The 15,632-nt window shown below is 34.1% G+C and overlaps 1 protein-coding gene across 6 annotated transcripts in view; it reads left to right on the top strand.

Annotated features, from left to right (window-relative positions):
* The first annotated feature begins 6,846 nt into the window (after positions 1-6,846).
* LOC134840082 (uncharacterized) overlaps positions 6,847-15,632 on the top strand; it is a 41,355-nt gene continuing 32,569 nt past the window's right edge. For 2 of the 6 annotated variants that reach the window (XM_063855768.1, XM_063855767.1), the window contains exons 1-3: positions 6,847-8,008; positions 8,325-8,957; positions 12,137-12,377. In XM_063855768.1, coding sequence (XP_063711838.1) covers positions 8,726-8,957; positions 12,137-12,377 — 473 coding nt within the window. In that variant the 5' untranslated portion in view covers positions 6,847-8,008; positions 8,325-8,725. The remainder of the gene's footprint in view (positions 8,009-8,324; positions 8,958-12,136; positions 12,378-15,632) is intronic. The other 4 variants (XM_063855765.1, XM_063855764.1, XM_063855762.1 and 1 more) reach the window with 4 other exon arrangements.

The raw sequence follows: 15,632 nt of genomic DNA, 5'->3' as shown, positions 1-15,632 counted from the left end.
TACGGTAAGCGAACTTCAGGGTCAAATGAAATTAGGTACAATTTTTTGGAAAAAATGCTTTGCTATACAAGTTTTGACGTATTTCATAAATTTTGTAGTCAATAAAATACTACTGCTGATAGTCAGGGTTATGAAAGACTTATTATTTGCAACAGAAAATAACATCGAAATAAAACTTGAAAAGTATAATCAATTTGTTATTCAGTTCGCCCTCTGTTTCGTTTTTTCTTCGATTTAAAATTTTTATTTGAACACTGTAATTCAGGGATTGTCGTCGACAGCGCGCATGCCTGTGACTGACTCTAAATAGAAAACTACTTTCTTTTGACATCTAATTTTTTTGTAAGCAACTTGATGTTATTTTTGTTTGAGAGATGGGATGCTTCTGGATTTCAAAAAAGATGAAAGTTTTTTGTTAAGCAGATGGTTTCATTTCCTCCAGAATTATTTTGCTTTTTACTGAGTAATTTTTGACGACAAGTTTGTATGCACTCTGAAATTGTTATTAACTATACCTCAAAATCAAGAATTTATTTCAACTGCTCCTTTTTGCCTAAAATTATGGGCGTTTAGAAATGGCTAATTTTACCAACTTTGGATAATTCTTTCGCCGTAAGTTTTTAACTTTTCTAGCGCGCAGTGTATGCAGGACTCTTTTCAGATTGAACTGAGGCAAGCTAAGTTTCTTGATTACTGCTTCAACGACTCAAAATTTATTGTTTCATTCTCGAAAGGGCGTGTGAGGTTATCTTCAGAAAAAACTATAAAGTATATGCTTATTTAAGCAAGTTTTATTCTGTATGTTGTCAAAAATTACGTTTCTTGTTTTACATTGTCATCGAAACCTTAAAGACTTTTTATCTCTTTTTACTTTCAAGCTCAAAATATATCGTGCATTTTGCCAAATGATAAAACTCAAGGATTCCTTGAAAACTAATCGAGAAGTCGTTGAGTTTGAAGTTTAGGCAAGTACGTTTGAAATAAGGTTTTTAAATTTAGTGCCAAAGTAAAATACATTGTGTTTCCAAACGCGTTTTTTGTGAATCCTCTCTCACTTCACATGTTTCTGGGTTTTTGAAGACTTTTCGTTTTGCAATAGCCATCAAAAATTCGCCAAATTTTGATGATTGATTTCATTAAGTTAGACTATTTTTGTTCACTCATATTTTTCCCTTTGCCTAATGTTCCTCCAATTTGTGCTGAGCAAAATTTTAATACATTTGGTTTAAGGCCACGAAACAAAATGAGCAAGGCGCCATTTTGAGAATCAAATTTAGTTAACATTGGATTAAAAAAACCAGGACAAAAGTTGTTTGAAGTCTTGCAGTCTTTTCTATGGTGCAATTCGTTTTACAAAATTTCAAACAAAAACCTAAAGCAATAACACCGAAGCAACTAAAATCAATTGGTTTAGGATTAAGCTGTACAATGATGTAACAAAACTGCAATTGAGCCTGTTTTACTCTCTTTTTTTACAGCAAAAAACTTTCCCGTTTTAGTGGTGTTCTTTTTTGGTTTGATGTTTTAATTTCCATTTAATGAAATACGTCATCAAAACCAGGTTTTTTCCGTTCAATGCTACCCATATACGTTTTTTGGTTTGATGTTTTAATTTCCATTTAAAGAAATACGTCATCAAAACCAGGTTTTTTCCGTTCAATGCTACCCATATCCGTTCAACTACCCAAATAATTGCAAAATTAGAGAGGGTTCGTGAAAAGCGATCTGTATAACCCGAGTTTTTATAAAACGTGAAGTTTTGATATGTTTTAGGGCATCTGTTAAAGTGCACAACAACCAATAAATTTCTTAACTGAGGTTAAAAGAAAAAAGATTTTTCTATGCCCATTTGTTGCCAAAAAAACGGAGTGAAAACTTGAAACAATCTTTTTTATTCCAGTTTAATCGCATTGTGTTAATGCGCTTTTAGTGTCTCATTGATTAAATGCGGCATGTTTGAACTGTTTAAAAAAGTTTTAAGATTTAAATTGATTTTGAATAAGAAATCAAGGGTTTCAAGAAATTAACATGAAACTTCGGGAAAAAAAAATTTTTGGAAAAAAAGTAAAATTTCGAAGAATCAAAAATTTTTGGCACTGCAAAAATTAGCATTAAATCAGGATTTTTTCTGATAGCACGCTCATTCGTTTGAAAATTAACAATTTTTGGTTTCTAAAAACCAGTCACAGACGAAAAATTAGCGTTCCAGTTTTTGTAAAAAGTGACGAATATATGTGCGTGGTATGGTTTTTTATTCACTCAGTTTTTGACTTTCACTCTAGCGTTTTTTGATGGATTGTCTTAGAACAATTGAGAGATATTTGATATTTTTGTTTATGGATAAAATAAATAGAAAGGAAGAATTAATTTGTTTGTAAATTAAAAGGGGCGCTTGGAACTTGCCAATTTGGCCAATCTTATTACAGAATCAATTCAAACTGAATATAGGCTAGTCATTTAAGCAAAATTGTAGGATGATTAATTTGGAAATACTACCGGTTGTAAAAGAGTTGTCTACTTTTCTTGTTTGGTACATTTTCTCACAATTGCGTTTAATGAATTTTACCTAGTATTTAGAACTTTTGCGAAGTATGCTTGTAGACTTTAGCATTTTTGATGTATCAATCAAGTAAACTAAAACCCTGAAATTTTGTAATTGGTCATTTTTTGCAGCCGCAACATTCAGGGCTTTGCCTTGATGTACGAGCAGTCTTGATTGGTTCAAAAAGCAGCGTGACATTAAGGGATTTTTTTGGATAGTATAAGTTTTCTTGTTATGATAGCTAACGGCTTTTGATTTTTGAAATTGAGTCAAATTTTTCTGTTCTTATTTTTGAAGAAAATGATGAATATTTGAGCGTGAGTGGTTTTTTTATTTGACCAATTTTCAAACTTTCACCTCAGTTTTTTTGATGGTTTTTTTTAAATAATTTTTTGTTCATGGATCAAAAAAAAAGAAAAATTAATAAATAAATTTTTTGTAAAATTTTGGGGGGTATTTACAAATTGTCAATTTGGCCAATTGGAGATTATTTACACCAGACAAGTTGCTTTTTTATTACAGATTCATTGATTTCAATTCAAACTGAATTTAGGCGTGTCATTTAACCAATATTGTAGGATGCGAAAAGCTAAATATATAATTTTGTGTATCTTACATATCTTTTGTGGAGATCAAAGGGGAAAAACCATTATTCCATCAATTTTTTCAAACAAAAGGGTGCCAATTAACATATTTGAAATCTCAAGAAAAATAAATCACATTATTTGTCCCTACATTTTGGTTGCTAAGGTGCGGTGCGTAGCAATTATAGTTTGCAGCTCTGTTTACTTTGGAAAACTGCCAGTGTAAAGTTGTTCATTGCTTGTTTGGTACTTTCTCTCACAATTACGGTTGATCGATATTTGGAAGTGTTTTCATTAGGGAATACAGCAATTTTGAGGGACTACTCAAGTAAACTACAACTACGAACATTTTTTAACTGGTTTTGAAATGTAGTCGCAACAATCAGGGCTTCGCCTCGATGTACGAGCAGTTTTGTTTCGTTCAAGCAGCAGCATAATACTAGGGGTTTCTTTATGATAGCAGCAGGCTTGTTGTTAGGATAGCTAGTGGCTTTTGGTATTTGAAAATGAGTGGAAAAATTTTTGTTCCATTTTTTGAGAAAATGATGAACTATTGAGCGTGAGTTCGTTTTTGTTTCACTTAGTTTTCGACTTTTTACTAAAGCGTTTTTGAAGAATTTTTTTAAACCATCTGAAAGATATTTTTGTTCACTGATTAGGCTAATAGAAAGTATCATTAGTGATTGTTTTTTGGAGAGTTACGGTCATTTGGAAATTGGAATTTTGGCCAAGATAGAACAATTAATGCCAGATAAATAGCATTCTAATTACATGCCTAAGCGGCTAATTAAAGTGGAACTTATGCGAGTCTATTTGATCAAATTTGTAAGATGCGAGAAGTTAAATATGGGTGCCGGACATCAAGCCGACGGGACTTCAAGCCGAATCGTAAAATTAGGGACTTCAAGCCGAAAATTTTCTCATTAAATGATGAAATAGGATTAATTTGAAAACTTTTTAAAAAAATTTCCTACTGTTATGATTTTTTTTTTCAGTAATCATTGGCTTTTTCATAAAATTTAAGCCTCCAAATGATGTTTAGGAAAGTTGAAACATAAAACACGGTTGAAGGCAATTTTCTTGTTTATAATTTATGCATTTCAAAAACTGTCTGAAATTATTAACGAGCGCCAATTCTAAGTGATTCGTTGTCATGAATAACGCCTATTATGGATTAAACTTGCCTTAATTTTTGAAAAGCAACGTTTTTCAGATGAAAAAATTGTAATTTGAGGTGCATGTAAAGTTTAAATTTCGGCCGGAAGTCCCTTCGGCTTGAAGTCCCGTCGGCTTGTTGTCCTAGACCCGTTAAATATATCCCTGTGTTCTGTACACAGCTTGTGAGGAGATTAAAGGGAAAACATTGATTATTTAATCATTTTTTCAATGCAAAACTGGTACTAGATCACATGTTTGAGTCCTCAACAAAACTATTTCTCACAATTGGTCCCTACCTTTTGGTTGCTAAGATGCGAAGCGTAGCAATTATAACTCACAGGTCTGTTTACTTTGGAAAAACTACCGAGTCAAAGGGTTTGTCTACACTGCCTGTTTGGTACGTTCTCTCACAATTGCGGTTGATCGATACTTCATAGTGTTTGCGATTTTCAATTTTGATTACAGCGTTTTTGAGGGCCCAATCAGGTAAACTAAAATTCTGAAGTGGGTCTTGAAGTCCAGTCGCAACATTCAGGACTTTGCCTTGATGTACAAGCAAGAGCCTTGTTTGGTTTTAAACAACTGTCACCCAAAAAACTAAGATGTTTCATCCACATACTGTCTTTAGATGGTTTTTATATGAGTATGTATGTTTCCATCTGAGCTTTAATTTCTAAAAAGAGGTGGACTGCCCTCCGAAAAAAATTTGGGCTTGAGTAAGAATTGCACGAAAGAAGCCCATTGCTTAAATCTGTTTTTTGCTGTAATAGTTGGAGAAAAAAATGTTAAGTTCTGATAACGATTGCAGACTTAACTGACACCAATCACTTAGAATCAATTTCTTTCAATTACAGCAATCAAAGTCCAAATTTTTGTATAGTAATCAGACTTTTACATTTCTTCATTTTCAGATGCTTCGATGTTTTCTTTGTTTTCAATTTGGTCAGGTTATAAAAATGAGTTATTCCTAATATAACATTTCCAAGCTACGCTATTTTAACCGACCTGCCGTTATATGGTATTTAACTTTAAATAATTTTTTTTCCCATGTTGAAAATTAAACAGTTACCCAATAAAGACTAATTTGAATCCAGATTTTTAGAGTGGTTGTTGATAGAGTGGTTGTTTTAATCACAGCAGGCTCATTTTTAGTTGAAGAAAATGCGCTCAGCAGATAACACAGGTGTTAGATGAAAATGGAACTGGAAATCATTCATTAAAATGTTACCAGCTGAGTTACAAAACGGTATACTTACCAAAGCAATGTGGTACTTTTTGCTCCTCACAAAATTCGCTCCAATTTTTTCGAACCTAATTCTTTCACGCATTTTGCCCCGAAATTTTTGCCCATTGTTTTTACTACATTTCTCTCATAATATTAATATGACGTTTAATAGACGTCAATATAAATTCTCTGCGGGTGGCATGGCGTTGGATACGACAACGCTAGCCGTTCTCACAAACAGTAAGTGTCCATGAACTGACAAGCACACAACTCGTATCAGTCCTATGTATCAGTCCGATTTTATTCAATTTTGTTGGGCTAAGTTGAGTGGGGGCTAAATTTGGCATTGACGGGCTCCAGTTGTATTGGTGACCCAGCAAACATATGGTAGCGGGTTCAGTTTGAACATACACGGCAATCAGCAAGGCGAGCTCTTACAAGTTAGTCATAGTTTAGTGGTTATAGTTAAGTGAGCTCTTGTCAACTTAAATAATTAAACTTCTGGGTTAGGCCTATGGCTGGTAGACTGGAAAAAAAATGGGCCGATGGTTCTGTTAGGGGCGAAATGTTGAAATGTGCCAATAAATTTAATAGGGGCAAGTTATTTATTGGGCGAAATGTGCGAGTACCACTTATTATTTCAGCTGATTAGAAAACTATTTCTGAAAACTATTTCTGAAAATTATTTCTGAAAATTTGGTTCTGATAATTATGTCAGCTGATTAAATTTTCGAAATTTTTTTCAAATCTAAAGTTTTTTTGCCATCTTTTTTAGCTGGTTTTTTCTTTCCACTTAAACTTTTCCTATATATAAAATGAATTTACAAAAAAAGTTAGGCCCTCCACATAGTGCATGCAGTTTCCGAAGATCTGAGATAGACTGAACGGGAAATTTACGTCAAATGTAGGATGAACAAAAAAAAACTGTTCATTTCTTTTGAAAAAATTATCTTCAGGGCTGAAAAGAAGACTGTTAAAGTGTATTTTCACCATTTAAAAAGGCGGAAAAGAAATGTGTCTTCTAATTATCGCAACATACTGCTGATCCGTCACCAGAGGTGTGCTTTTGGCTCCCCGCAGCTTTTCACGAATCCATTTTAATGATTAAATATATTTTAAAAACACTTATCTGAATAAAATGACAAAAAACTGCTTTAGTGCAATGAAAAAATGATTTTTTTTTAAAATCTCAAGTTAATAGCTTATGACATATGTCTTTGATAGAGATCGGAGAGTTATAACTTGTTCAATTCCTTCATTTTGAAAGAAAAACTTAAAAGCGGCTTTTTGTTTGTAAATATGGCGTTGTATTTATTTAGTACTTTATATTATTAAAATATTTCAATAATCCGCGTCCACATATAATTTCATTACCAACAAAGTGGTCTGAAAAAAAAACAATGTAACTGACCAAATGAACAATTTCCCTCTAAATTATTTCAGGGAGAAGAGATAGATATGATAATTCACTTAAAAGCATATTTTTTCAGCCAATCAGAACTCAGCATTTTGCACGTTGGCTTTACTTCTTAACTTTACCAATTATTTTTAGGGGGGCTTGCGCGTTCACTTGCTAGCTAATTAAGGAAATTGTTCACATATAGGCCATCGAAGCTTTCTTAATCTTCCTCTTCAGTCAAAGGAAAATAAACACGATCAGTGTTTACGGACTTTCCTAGTTCTAGATTTTGGAAGAATAAACATTTCTACTTTGAGACCGGAGTTCTGCAATTTTTTTTCGTCGCTTATTTTTTTTTCTCTTATAAACAAATTTAAAAAATCAGCGGGAAGTTTTTGAAAGTATCTCAAAAAGTATTTATTCGTGTTTGCTCAAGTATTTTCTGGCTCCAAAGAGTGAGTTTTTAACCAGCTGCTCGCTGAAATTTATTCATTATTTATTATTTAGCGTCTCTATAGTTTTATGCCTAAACAATATATCAATTCACTGCATATGGGCTTAGCTTTAACTTTTTGAGAAAATTTTGAAAAATATTTCTTTATCAAGTCATGGCAGTTATTGCCAAAAAATTTCGTCATTTTTCCTAAACCAAATGAACTGACCGTTTATCCATGAAATAAATAATATTTAAATCTTTGATTAACTTGCAAAATTCCCCCAACATTTTGTGTGTAAAAATTCATTATTACTGACAATTCTTAATTATCATTATCTTGAGACCTTTATAATTAAAAATATGTTTACGCTAATTTGCTCAAGAAAAATTATTTCAAGTCAAGTTTCATAAGTGAAGCAGTGAACCACTTTCTCACCTATGAAACAGGGAACAACAAGGATTGTAAACAAATCGCACATATTCGTTTTATGATCAATCACTTTAAATTATTATCAAGTTATAGCTTTTAAGAGCGAATTGTGAAGAAGTAGTATCGATTTCAGTTCTTTGCTTCTTGTTGCGAGTAAAATTATTCTTATTTTTATTTGCACAAGTATTCAGTGTTTATTTGGTGTCTGCAGATTCAAAAATTGGGGTTTTTCCGGTTATACCCCCTAAATAATGCAAAAAATTATTTTTTTTTTATTTTACTACGAAACAACGGTGATATCCAGAACATTGAGTAAACCCGAAAAACTGCAAAAAAAACGGCGATTCAGAACGCATTTGGATCATATTTGTGAAACTTATATTAAAAAAAAACAACAAAAAAAAACAAGAAAAAGGACCTGTTTTACGCTAAATTAGATAAAATTGCTTCGTTTCGGCCTGCGCAATTGATTTCTTAGCCTAAGCCAGCTTTTCGAAGTTATATTGATACATTTTGCAACAAAACTTGATTTCGAATTTTCATCATTTAGGGGGCAAAACCGAAATTTTTTTTTTTCATTTAAATACATGTCTGAAACATGAAAAATTCGATTAGTAAAAAATAGTTTTCATTGATATCCAAAAATTCTTTTATAGCCATAAAAATTTTTCAGCATTACCTTGGTTATACCATATTTTAAGTTAAAAGAAAATCGATATCATTATCTTCATTATTTTAGCGTATGTCAATGTCATATTATTTTGTCTTTCAGTAAGTTATCGACATTTTCCAGCATTATCTTATATAATTTTACCATTACATTTACTTCAAAGGGCAGGAAATTGTTTTCTTCCTGACTTAATTTTGCGTGAACAGATTGTCTTTTCATGCTGTCATTTTTGATTTCATCTCTTATATTTTACTTTCCTTCAGTGATTGTCGTAAGTGCATATGCCTCCAGAAAAGGGCGGGGGCGACCATGGTAGTCCAATCAAGCCGGCGTCCGGTTTTTGTCTGTTCCGGATGCCCGCAACTCTCTCCGACCTGGCAGAGGCAGTGTTCTATCTCGTGCTGCTATGTTGTCTGTTACTGTCAGTAGCTGTCACCATCAGGTCTTTTATCGCCACAGGGTCCAATGTGACCAACTTCGAACTCAGAGATGTAAATCAACATGTGCACCCTTGTAAGTTTGTTTGTAAACTTCGGATCTCTCTTAATATAGTTCCCCTCTTTGGCAAAAAAGGGGTTCGTTGCTATGTTTTCAAAATTCCCATATCCTTAGCCGTTGAATTAGTTCTTTATAGGGGCGACAACAGGGCCTCTCAAAAATAAATTCCACTCCAATTAATTGCAATCAATTGTCAATTTTGAAAGGCGCAATGTGTTGATTGCTAACAGAGAACATTGCAATTAATTGATTGCGAGAGAGCAATTATTAGAAAGCAATTCTTGGCCGGGGAATAAGGAACAAATTTGACCGGCTGCTGTGATTTGGTTGCTGCTGCCTGTTTGCTTTGCTTTCTGTTTGCGTTGTCTATTCTCTATTAGCAGTTCTCTATTTTCGGCAAAATGAGTGCGACAACCAGAAACGTTTTTGCATGAAGTTTTCTGTGTCAAAAGTTTCAAAACTTTAAGTTTCTCGTCTGGGTTTTGTCCAGTTATATGGGGTGGTAAGTTCGTGAAATTTTGGATAGCTATTTTGAAACACCGGGATATAAACTTGGCAAAATATCTCTCAGCCGATGCTAATATTGTTCACAGTCCAAATTTCGAAAAAGCTATCGCGAAAGTTCACAACAACCAGGAAAATGTGCTCTTCGCAACCGAAAAAGCCCTTTTGTCAGGTTTACTGAACGAAATTCCAATCGAAGTTGAGGAAGTCCTTTCAAAACAGATGAATTTGCCGAAGCCGTTCTTAAAAAGAGAAGACTCGAGATGTCTCAAAAAATTGTTAAAAGCAGTTTCTTTAATACAAAGTTCATTCTGCCCACATCTAACCTGATTGAGAGATTTTACAGGAGAAGAATATTCATTTAACGATTTGCGGCAAAGTCTGTTGCCGCAAAATTTGTAGATGCAGCTGTTTTTGAAACCAAACGAGTCATTCTGGACAGAAAAGAGCGTTTCCCGAGCGATTAACTCAGGAACATGAAGCATTTCAATTAATTACAATTATTTGCAGTATATTGGTTTTCAACACTCTTTCCTTGCAATTAATTGATTTTTGCTCAAACAATTGATTTTTTTATTGTGCAATCAATAATTGAGAAACTCTGAGTCACCATTTGTTACTAGGTATAGGGGGTTCGATCCGATCATTCGAAAAGCCTGGTAAACAAATCTTCTCATAGACATTAAAATGTAACTTCTCCCGGAAGTGCTTTTTTTATTCGATCCTTCTATCCTGTACCCAACGAAGTATTTTATTTTTGACGAGAAATACTTGTTTCCTGATCAGAAATCTTAGCCAGAAAAAAACGTTTCTTAATTAAATGTATTTTTTCCATAATACATTATTTCAAATCTGATTGCTGGTCATAATTTATCTAAAGGCCATTTCTAACCAGAAATATAGTCCTGGGGGAATTGGAACCTCCATTTGCCTGCTTAGTAGACAATCTCGTCAAACTGTAAGTCACAACCAGGCCAGAGATCCACAAGTTATCGCGCAACAATTGCTACTCAAATGGGTGCGACCATGACGACTCAAAGCATATATATTAGAATCATCGCGACTCAAAACGGTTATGTCGTCACATTGTGCAATCAAAAAGCTTTGAGGGACTTTGTGTGACCGTGAAGATGGTTGACCAGAACAAAACATATTTTTCCCTGAAATATTATTTAATTGTAGTGAAACCAGAGGTTCTCCAATAGTTTGCAGGGCATATAGTGAACTTTTGTTCCAAATCTGTTTTGAAAATTAAACCAGTATTTCGATTATGCAAAAGCTATTATTATTTTCAGCGAGAACCCTTATTTTTTAAACTTCAACAGGTATTCCCTCGAAACTTCTACAGTTTGCGGTAAAAACTCTCCTTGAGAGACGGGAAAGCTCTACTTGAGAGACGAGACTTTGCACGACCGTTGCTCGCTATGCCGCGACTTCGTGCAACTGCTGAGTTTTCCGCGACTTCGAAACTCGACGCAAGCTTTACGGATTTGTACTGGCGTGATAAGAAGCTAGACCACTATGGCCGCGGCGTAAGTCCTGCGAAGACCTCAAAATATTATAGTCGAAGCAAATTAAAGCAACTAATGCTTGGTTAGCTTCGAAGTATAGCCAGTTAATTGCTAATCATTTGCATGTAGAGATTTGAGTGGTGAACTGAGTTTAGATTTAGCAAGAATTTTTTTCTAATTTTAGATAAGAAAATGATTGTTTATGTACAAAAACCAGAAAAAATTAAGAAAGATTATCTATATAAAATTTCTATCCAGTTCAGAAAAATTTTTGGGCACGGACCGTAAGTCCAGCTAGTTGGTGGTCACTAGCCACTGTTTACGAGAACGATAAAGGGCAAATCAGAAAAGTTTTTTCGTGCATAAGCATTACAGTCGAGCTTGGAAAGACTTTTCAGCACCTTCGGAGTTGTTCATTTCAGCCTCAGAAACCAACTGGGAATAGAAAAATGTGTGAAACGTGTGTGTTCTGTTTTTGGGTGCGGAATCAGTAATTTCACTTGAATAAATTAATTTTTGAAACAAAAACTTTTCCAATAAAAATCAATAAACTAAGAAAAAAAATAAAAATTGGATTTAAATCAATTGAGAAGAAACATCAGATTTTTATGCAACTCTGGGTACGGGATACAACATAAAAACTTAATAGAAACTGGGAAACGGGTAAAAGAGGTAAAAGATTCTAGTCCTTTTTTTTTACAAATTTTGACCGAAAAAGTCCAGGACAAGTGTTTTTGTTTCGGGTACATTTGTAAGGCGGTTCAGTAAATTGGGTTTTCTTTACTTTAATTTCGTCGCCTACAATTTCAACTCAGATTTAGGGAACTGCAAATTAGGGAAATCCAAATTCTTTAGTAGCTCTGAATCAAAGAAGTAACAGTTGTTCTCCGCAATGTAATATACATTTTCTTGATAAATTTTCCTTTGAACAAATAATGTCTTCTCTGATGTGGCGTTGTGGAGCATCGGTAATGATGGTGCCCAGCAATCATATGATTGCGGGTTCAGTTCGCACGTATGCTGAAACTTACGAGGCGAGCTCTTGTAAGATAGCCATAGCTTAGTTAACCTTAAAAAATTAACCTTCGAGTTAAGCCTCTGGCTGGTTAACCAAAACATTACAATAAATAAATAACGTTTTCATTTAGAAAAAAAAATGTCTCATTTGATCTTTTCCAGGTTTCTTATTCTTTGGCGTCGGATTCTCTCTGGACGTGTGCAGGAGTCTCAAACTAGTAGCCGGGTCCACTGACTTCACTGGAATGTTGCAGGATGGGGAGTCGTGTGTGTCGAAGAGCTTCAACATCCACTTCACACAGGACATGATGGAGAACTGGGAAGAGCATGAACAACAGTTTAGCAATGGCGAGTCAGATTTCAGCACTACTGTCCGCAAACTCATGCAGAAGAAAATCGACCAGTAAGATATTCATTTTTAGTTGACCTCTTAGTTCTTGTTTTCATTAGTCAAATATTTAAAATTCAGGTTGTGGAAGAGTTTCAAAGTTCTACGAGTGTTTCAGATACACGTTATCAAATAAAAATAAAATTTAGCGCCAAATGTTTTTTCGGATTTTTAGCTTTGATTTGTTAAATTTAACTCCAGGCAACCTATCTTTTACAATTTTTTGCATCATTTATTGTGTGTTTTTGAACCAAACTTGGAGTTCTAACGAGATTCCAATGCCTATCAGAGTTGGATACATTAAATTTGGAAATCACAAATCAAATTTGAGTGTTTATCTTTTTGAAACTATTCGCGCAACGCCATTCGCTGCATACTTTTTGTTAAAACGAACTCTTTGTCTTTTTGTTTAAGAGTAATGCACGTAGTGAGCAGTAGCGGATTTAGGGGGCGGAGGGGGTTCCGCCTCACCCCTCCCCCTCAGGGATTTGACCCCCTGCCGACCCAAAGGGTCCCCCTTTGTATTATTTTGAGGTATCAATGTTTGGCTGACTGACCATAAAAGTTTTCTAAAGGTGCCTTCGGCGCAAATATTTACTAATTTTGAGGGAGGAGCGCGCTCCAAAAAACGCGATTTTTTGGTCGAAGTTTTACAAAAAGTGCCTAAAAACGTTTTTTTTTTGCCTTATTTTCAAAAATTTGCCTGCCGCTCGATAGTGATTTGCAGAGAGCTCAGAAAATCAATTTGGTCGATCTAAAAAAAGATCGACAAAATTTTCAAAACTTTTTTGAAAATCCCCCCCCCCCAGATCGAGAAATTCCTAGATCCGCGCCTGGTAGTGAGTACTCTTCTATAGGTCTTGCTGCTTTTTTTTGTTTTTTTTTTTTCAGAAAAAGTCTTAAAATTTGTTCATGGTAAATTTTGATTTTTCGCGGTTTGACTTTTTGTTTTTTTTTCAAGTTCAGTGCATTTCTATTTTTCATAGGAAGGCAAAATCCACTATCGAACAGCAAAACTGTTAAGGTCACAAAAACGTGATTGACTTCTAATTTCGAAAACGGAGTTTAATTATCAGATTTCCCGGCGAAATAAAAGTTTAACCTATTGATCCAGTTTTCTCATGTCCAATATAATTTGATCTACAAATTCGAAAAGCTTTAAGGCCATCCATTTTTTTTCTTCGAAATTCAAAAATTGAAGAATTTTGAAAAATTAAGTCTGTTTTTTTTTCAATTTCCTCGCGTTCATTACTCTTTTCCAACTATCTTTGGGCTTTGTTTCAATATCATTACATGTACAGTTGGATCCAATTTTTTTTTCATTTTTCTTTGAAAGAAAACAGTGCTAGGTAAAATTTTTGTTGTTGGACCGTCGAGTTTAATGGCCTGCTATCAATCCGCCTCAAATCAATACTCTAAGATGTAGAAGATAAGCGAACATAGCATTACTCAAAATTCAACTACCTGATGTATTCTAGGTTTTAATTCAAAGCAACGGAGGCACTTAGCATGGGGCCTAGGAAATTAGACGAAAAAGCTGATTAGACGTGACCAATAAGTTGAATTTAGACGTCAAAACAAAGCTGCAAATAAGGGAAACAAGACGTAATTGTTTAGTTTATATGCGTGAAACTTGCTTACTGATTTCATTTAACTTAAGTTCGAGCTTTCTTAAATGCGAATCAAATTTTTTACATGTCGCAGCTGTATAGTTTATGCAATTCAAAGTTGTTTCATAATATTTGGATAGGCGTTTTATAATTTTTTTATGATAAATACTTTGATATGCAAAAGGTTTATTAACTCTTTTTTTATTTTTATAAAAACATTTGTTAGCCGTTTGCTTTTTGTCCAAACTGCTAGTTTCCCAAAAAAATTAAGGTCTAAGTTCCGTTTTATTAGAGCCGTCTACTTTGCTTTTTGTGTAATTTCTTAGCCTCCAGTTGGTATAGAGATAAGTTGTTTGCTTTCGATTAAAATGCTGCCTATAGGAATAGCTATTTTGTTCAATAATGGTTCACGGGTGCTTGATTTTTCTTAGATATTTATTACTGGATCCGGCTAAAATGGACATTACAGATCAGTAAATAGTTCATGATAATAACTTTACTGAAAAATCAAAATAACTACTAAAAACTATCAGAAATGCAATACTCCAAACCAATTTGAAACCTTGCTATTTAAAAAACCATCCTTGCTGATTGAATAGCACTCAATATTTCTTTTCAGTCAAATAAATGAATTGTTTCCCGTCGAGAAAAACCGTTCCCGATTTATTTCATTTCCTGAGTGGCAGGAATGTTTTATTCTCTCGCTAGCTCAAAGTTTTCCAAATATTCACAGTTTTTAGCTCCATTATTATGACATACTTTGCTTTCCAGTTTGTTATTAACGCAGAAAAGTGTCTCGAGATTTCGACATTGACTGAACCGATGTATGCTAGATTTTAATTCAAAGCAGCGGAGGCACTTAGCATAAAATTAAAATGTTTCCATTGAGATCGTCAGAGGGAGGGTTATTAGAATGATACCAGGGCAAAGATATTTTGTCAGTAGCAGCTCAGGGGTGGTTTACATTTCATAGATAATTAATGCTGGATCAGCGAACTTTCAAACTCGTACCTCGCTGATTTAGTCCCTGATAAATGATTTTTTATCCATGACAGAGAAACATTTAGCTCTAACTCAGTGGTAGAACTTCAGGGCTTGATCAGCGCTAAACAGTGTTTAAATGATACTGAAAAACCGTGACCACCCAGAATTTTTTGCTAAATCAGCGCTATATCTGGGCTGAAATAACACCGTAAGTTCATGAACATCCCGGATTCTTCGTTATTTACAAGCGCTAGTTCAAGGGCAGAATAATGCGGCAAAAAGCATGAACTGTCATTATTTTGCGCTTAACCAGGGCTGGAATAGAGCTGAAAGAACCATCAACAACCTTGATTTATTACTATTTTGGCGCTAATTTCAAATTAAGATGAAATTTGGAGTTCATTTATCTATTTCAGGAATGTACGTGTATATAAAAGCTAAAGAAAGCTTAAGTTTGTTTCGTGAATGGCAGGGTTGTTCTATCTGTCGTCTGGATTGGGGTAAGTTCCCACTTTTTGCTCAATAGTTTGACAAATTTTGGTTTTCAATTTGTTTTCAACGAAAAATTTTTCTATAGTTTTCAAAATTGCCTGAGTGGTGTGTGCTAGATTTCAATTCAAAGCAGAGGAGGCACTTAGCATAGAAACAAACTGTTTGCTTTGAAAAAGTAAGAGAC

This window comes from Symsagittifera roscoffensis, chromosome 2, assembly GCF_963678635.1.
Source record: "Symsagittifera roscoffensis chromosome 2, txSymRosc1.1, whole genome shotgun sequence".
Lineage (NCBI taxonomy): Eukaryota > Metazoa > Xenacoelomorpha > Acoela > Convolutidae > Symsagittifera > Symsagittifera roscoffensis.
This window is presented reverse-complemented; position numbering and strand designations above follow the sequence as displayed.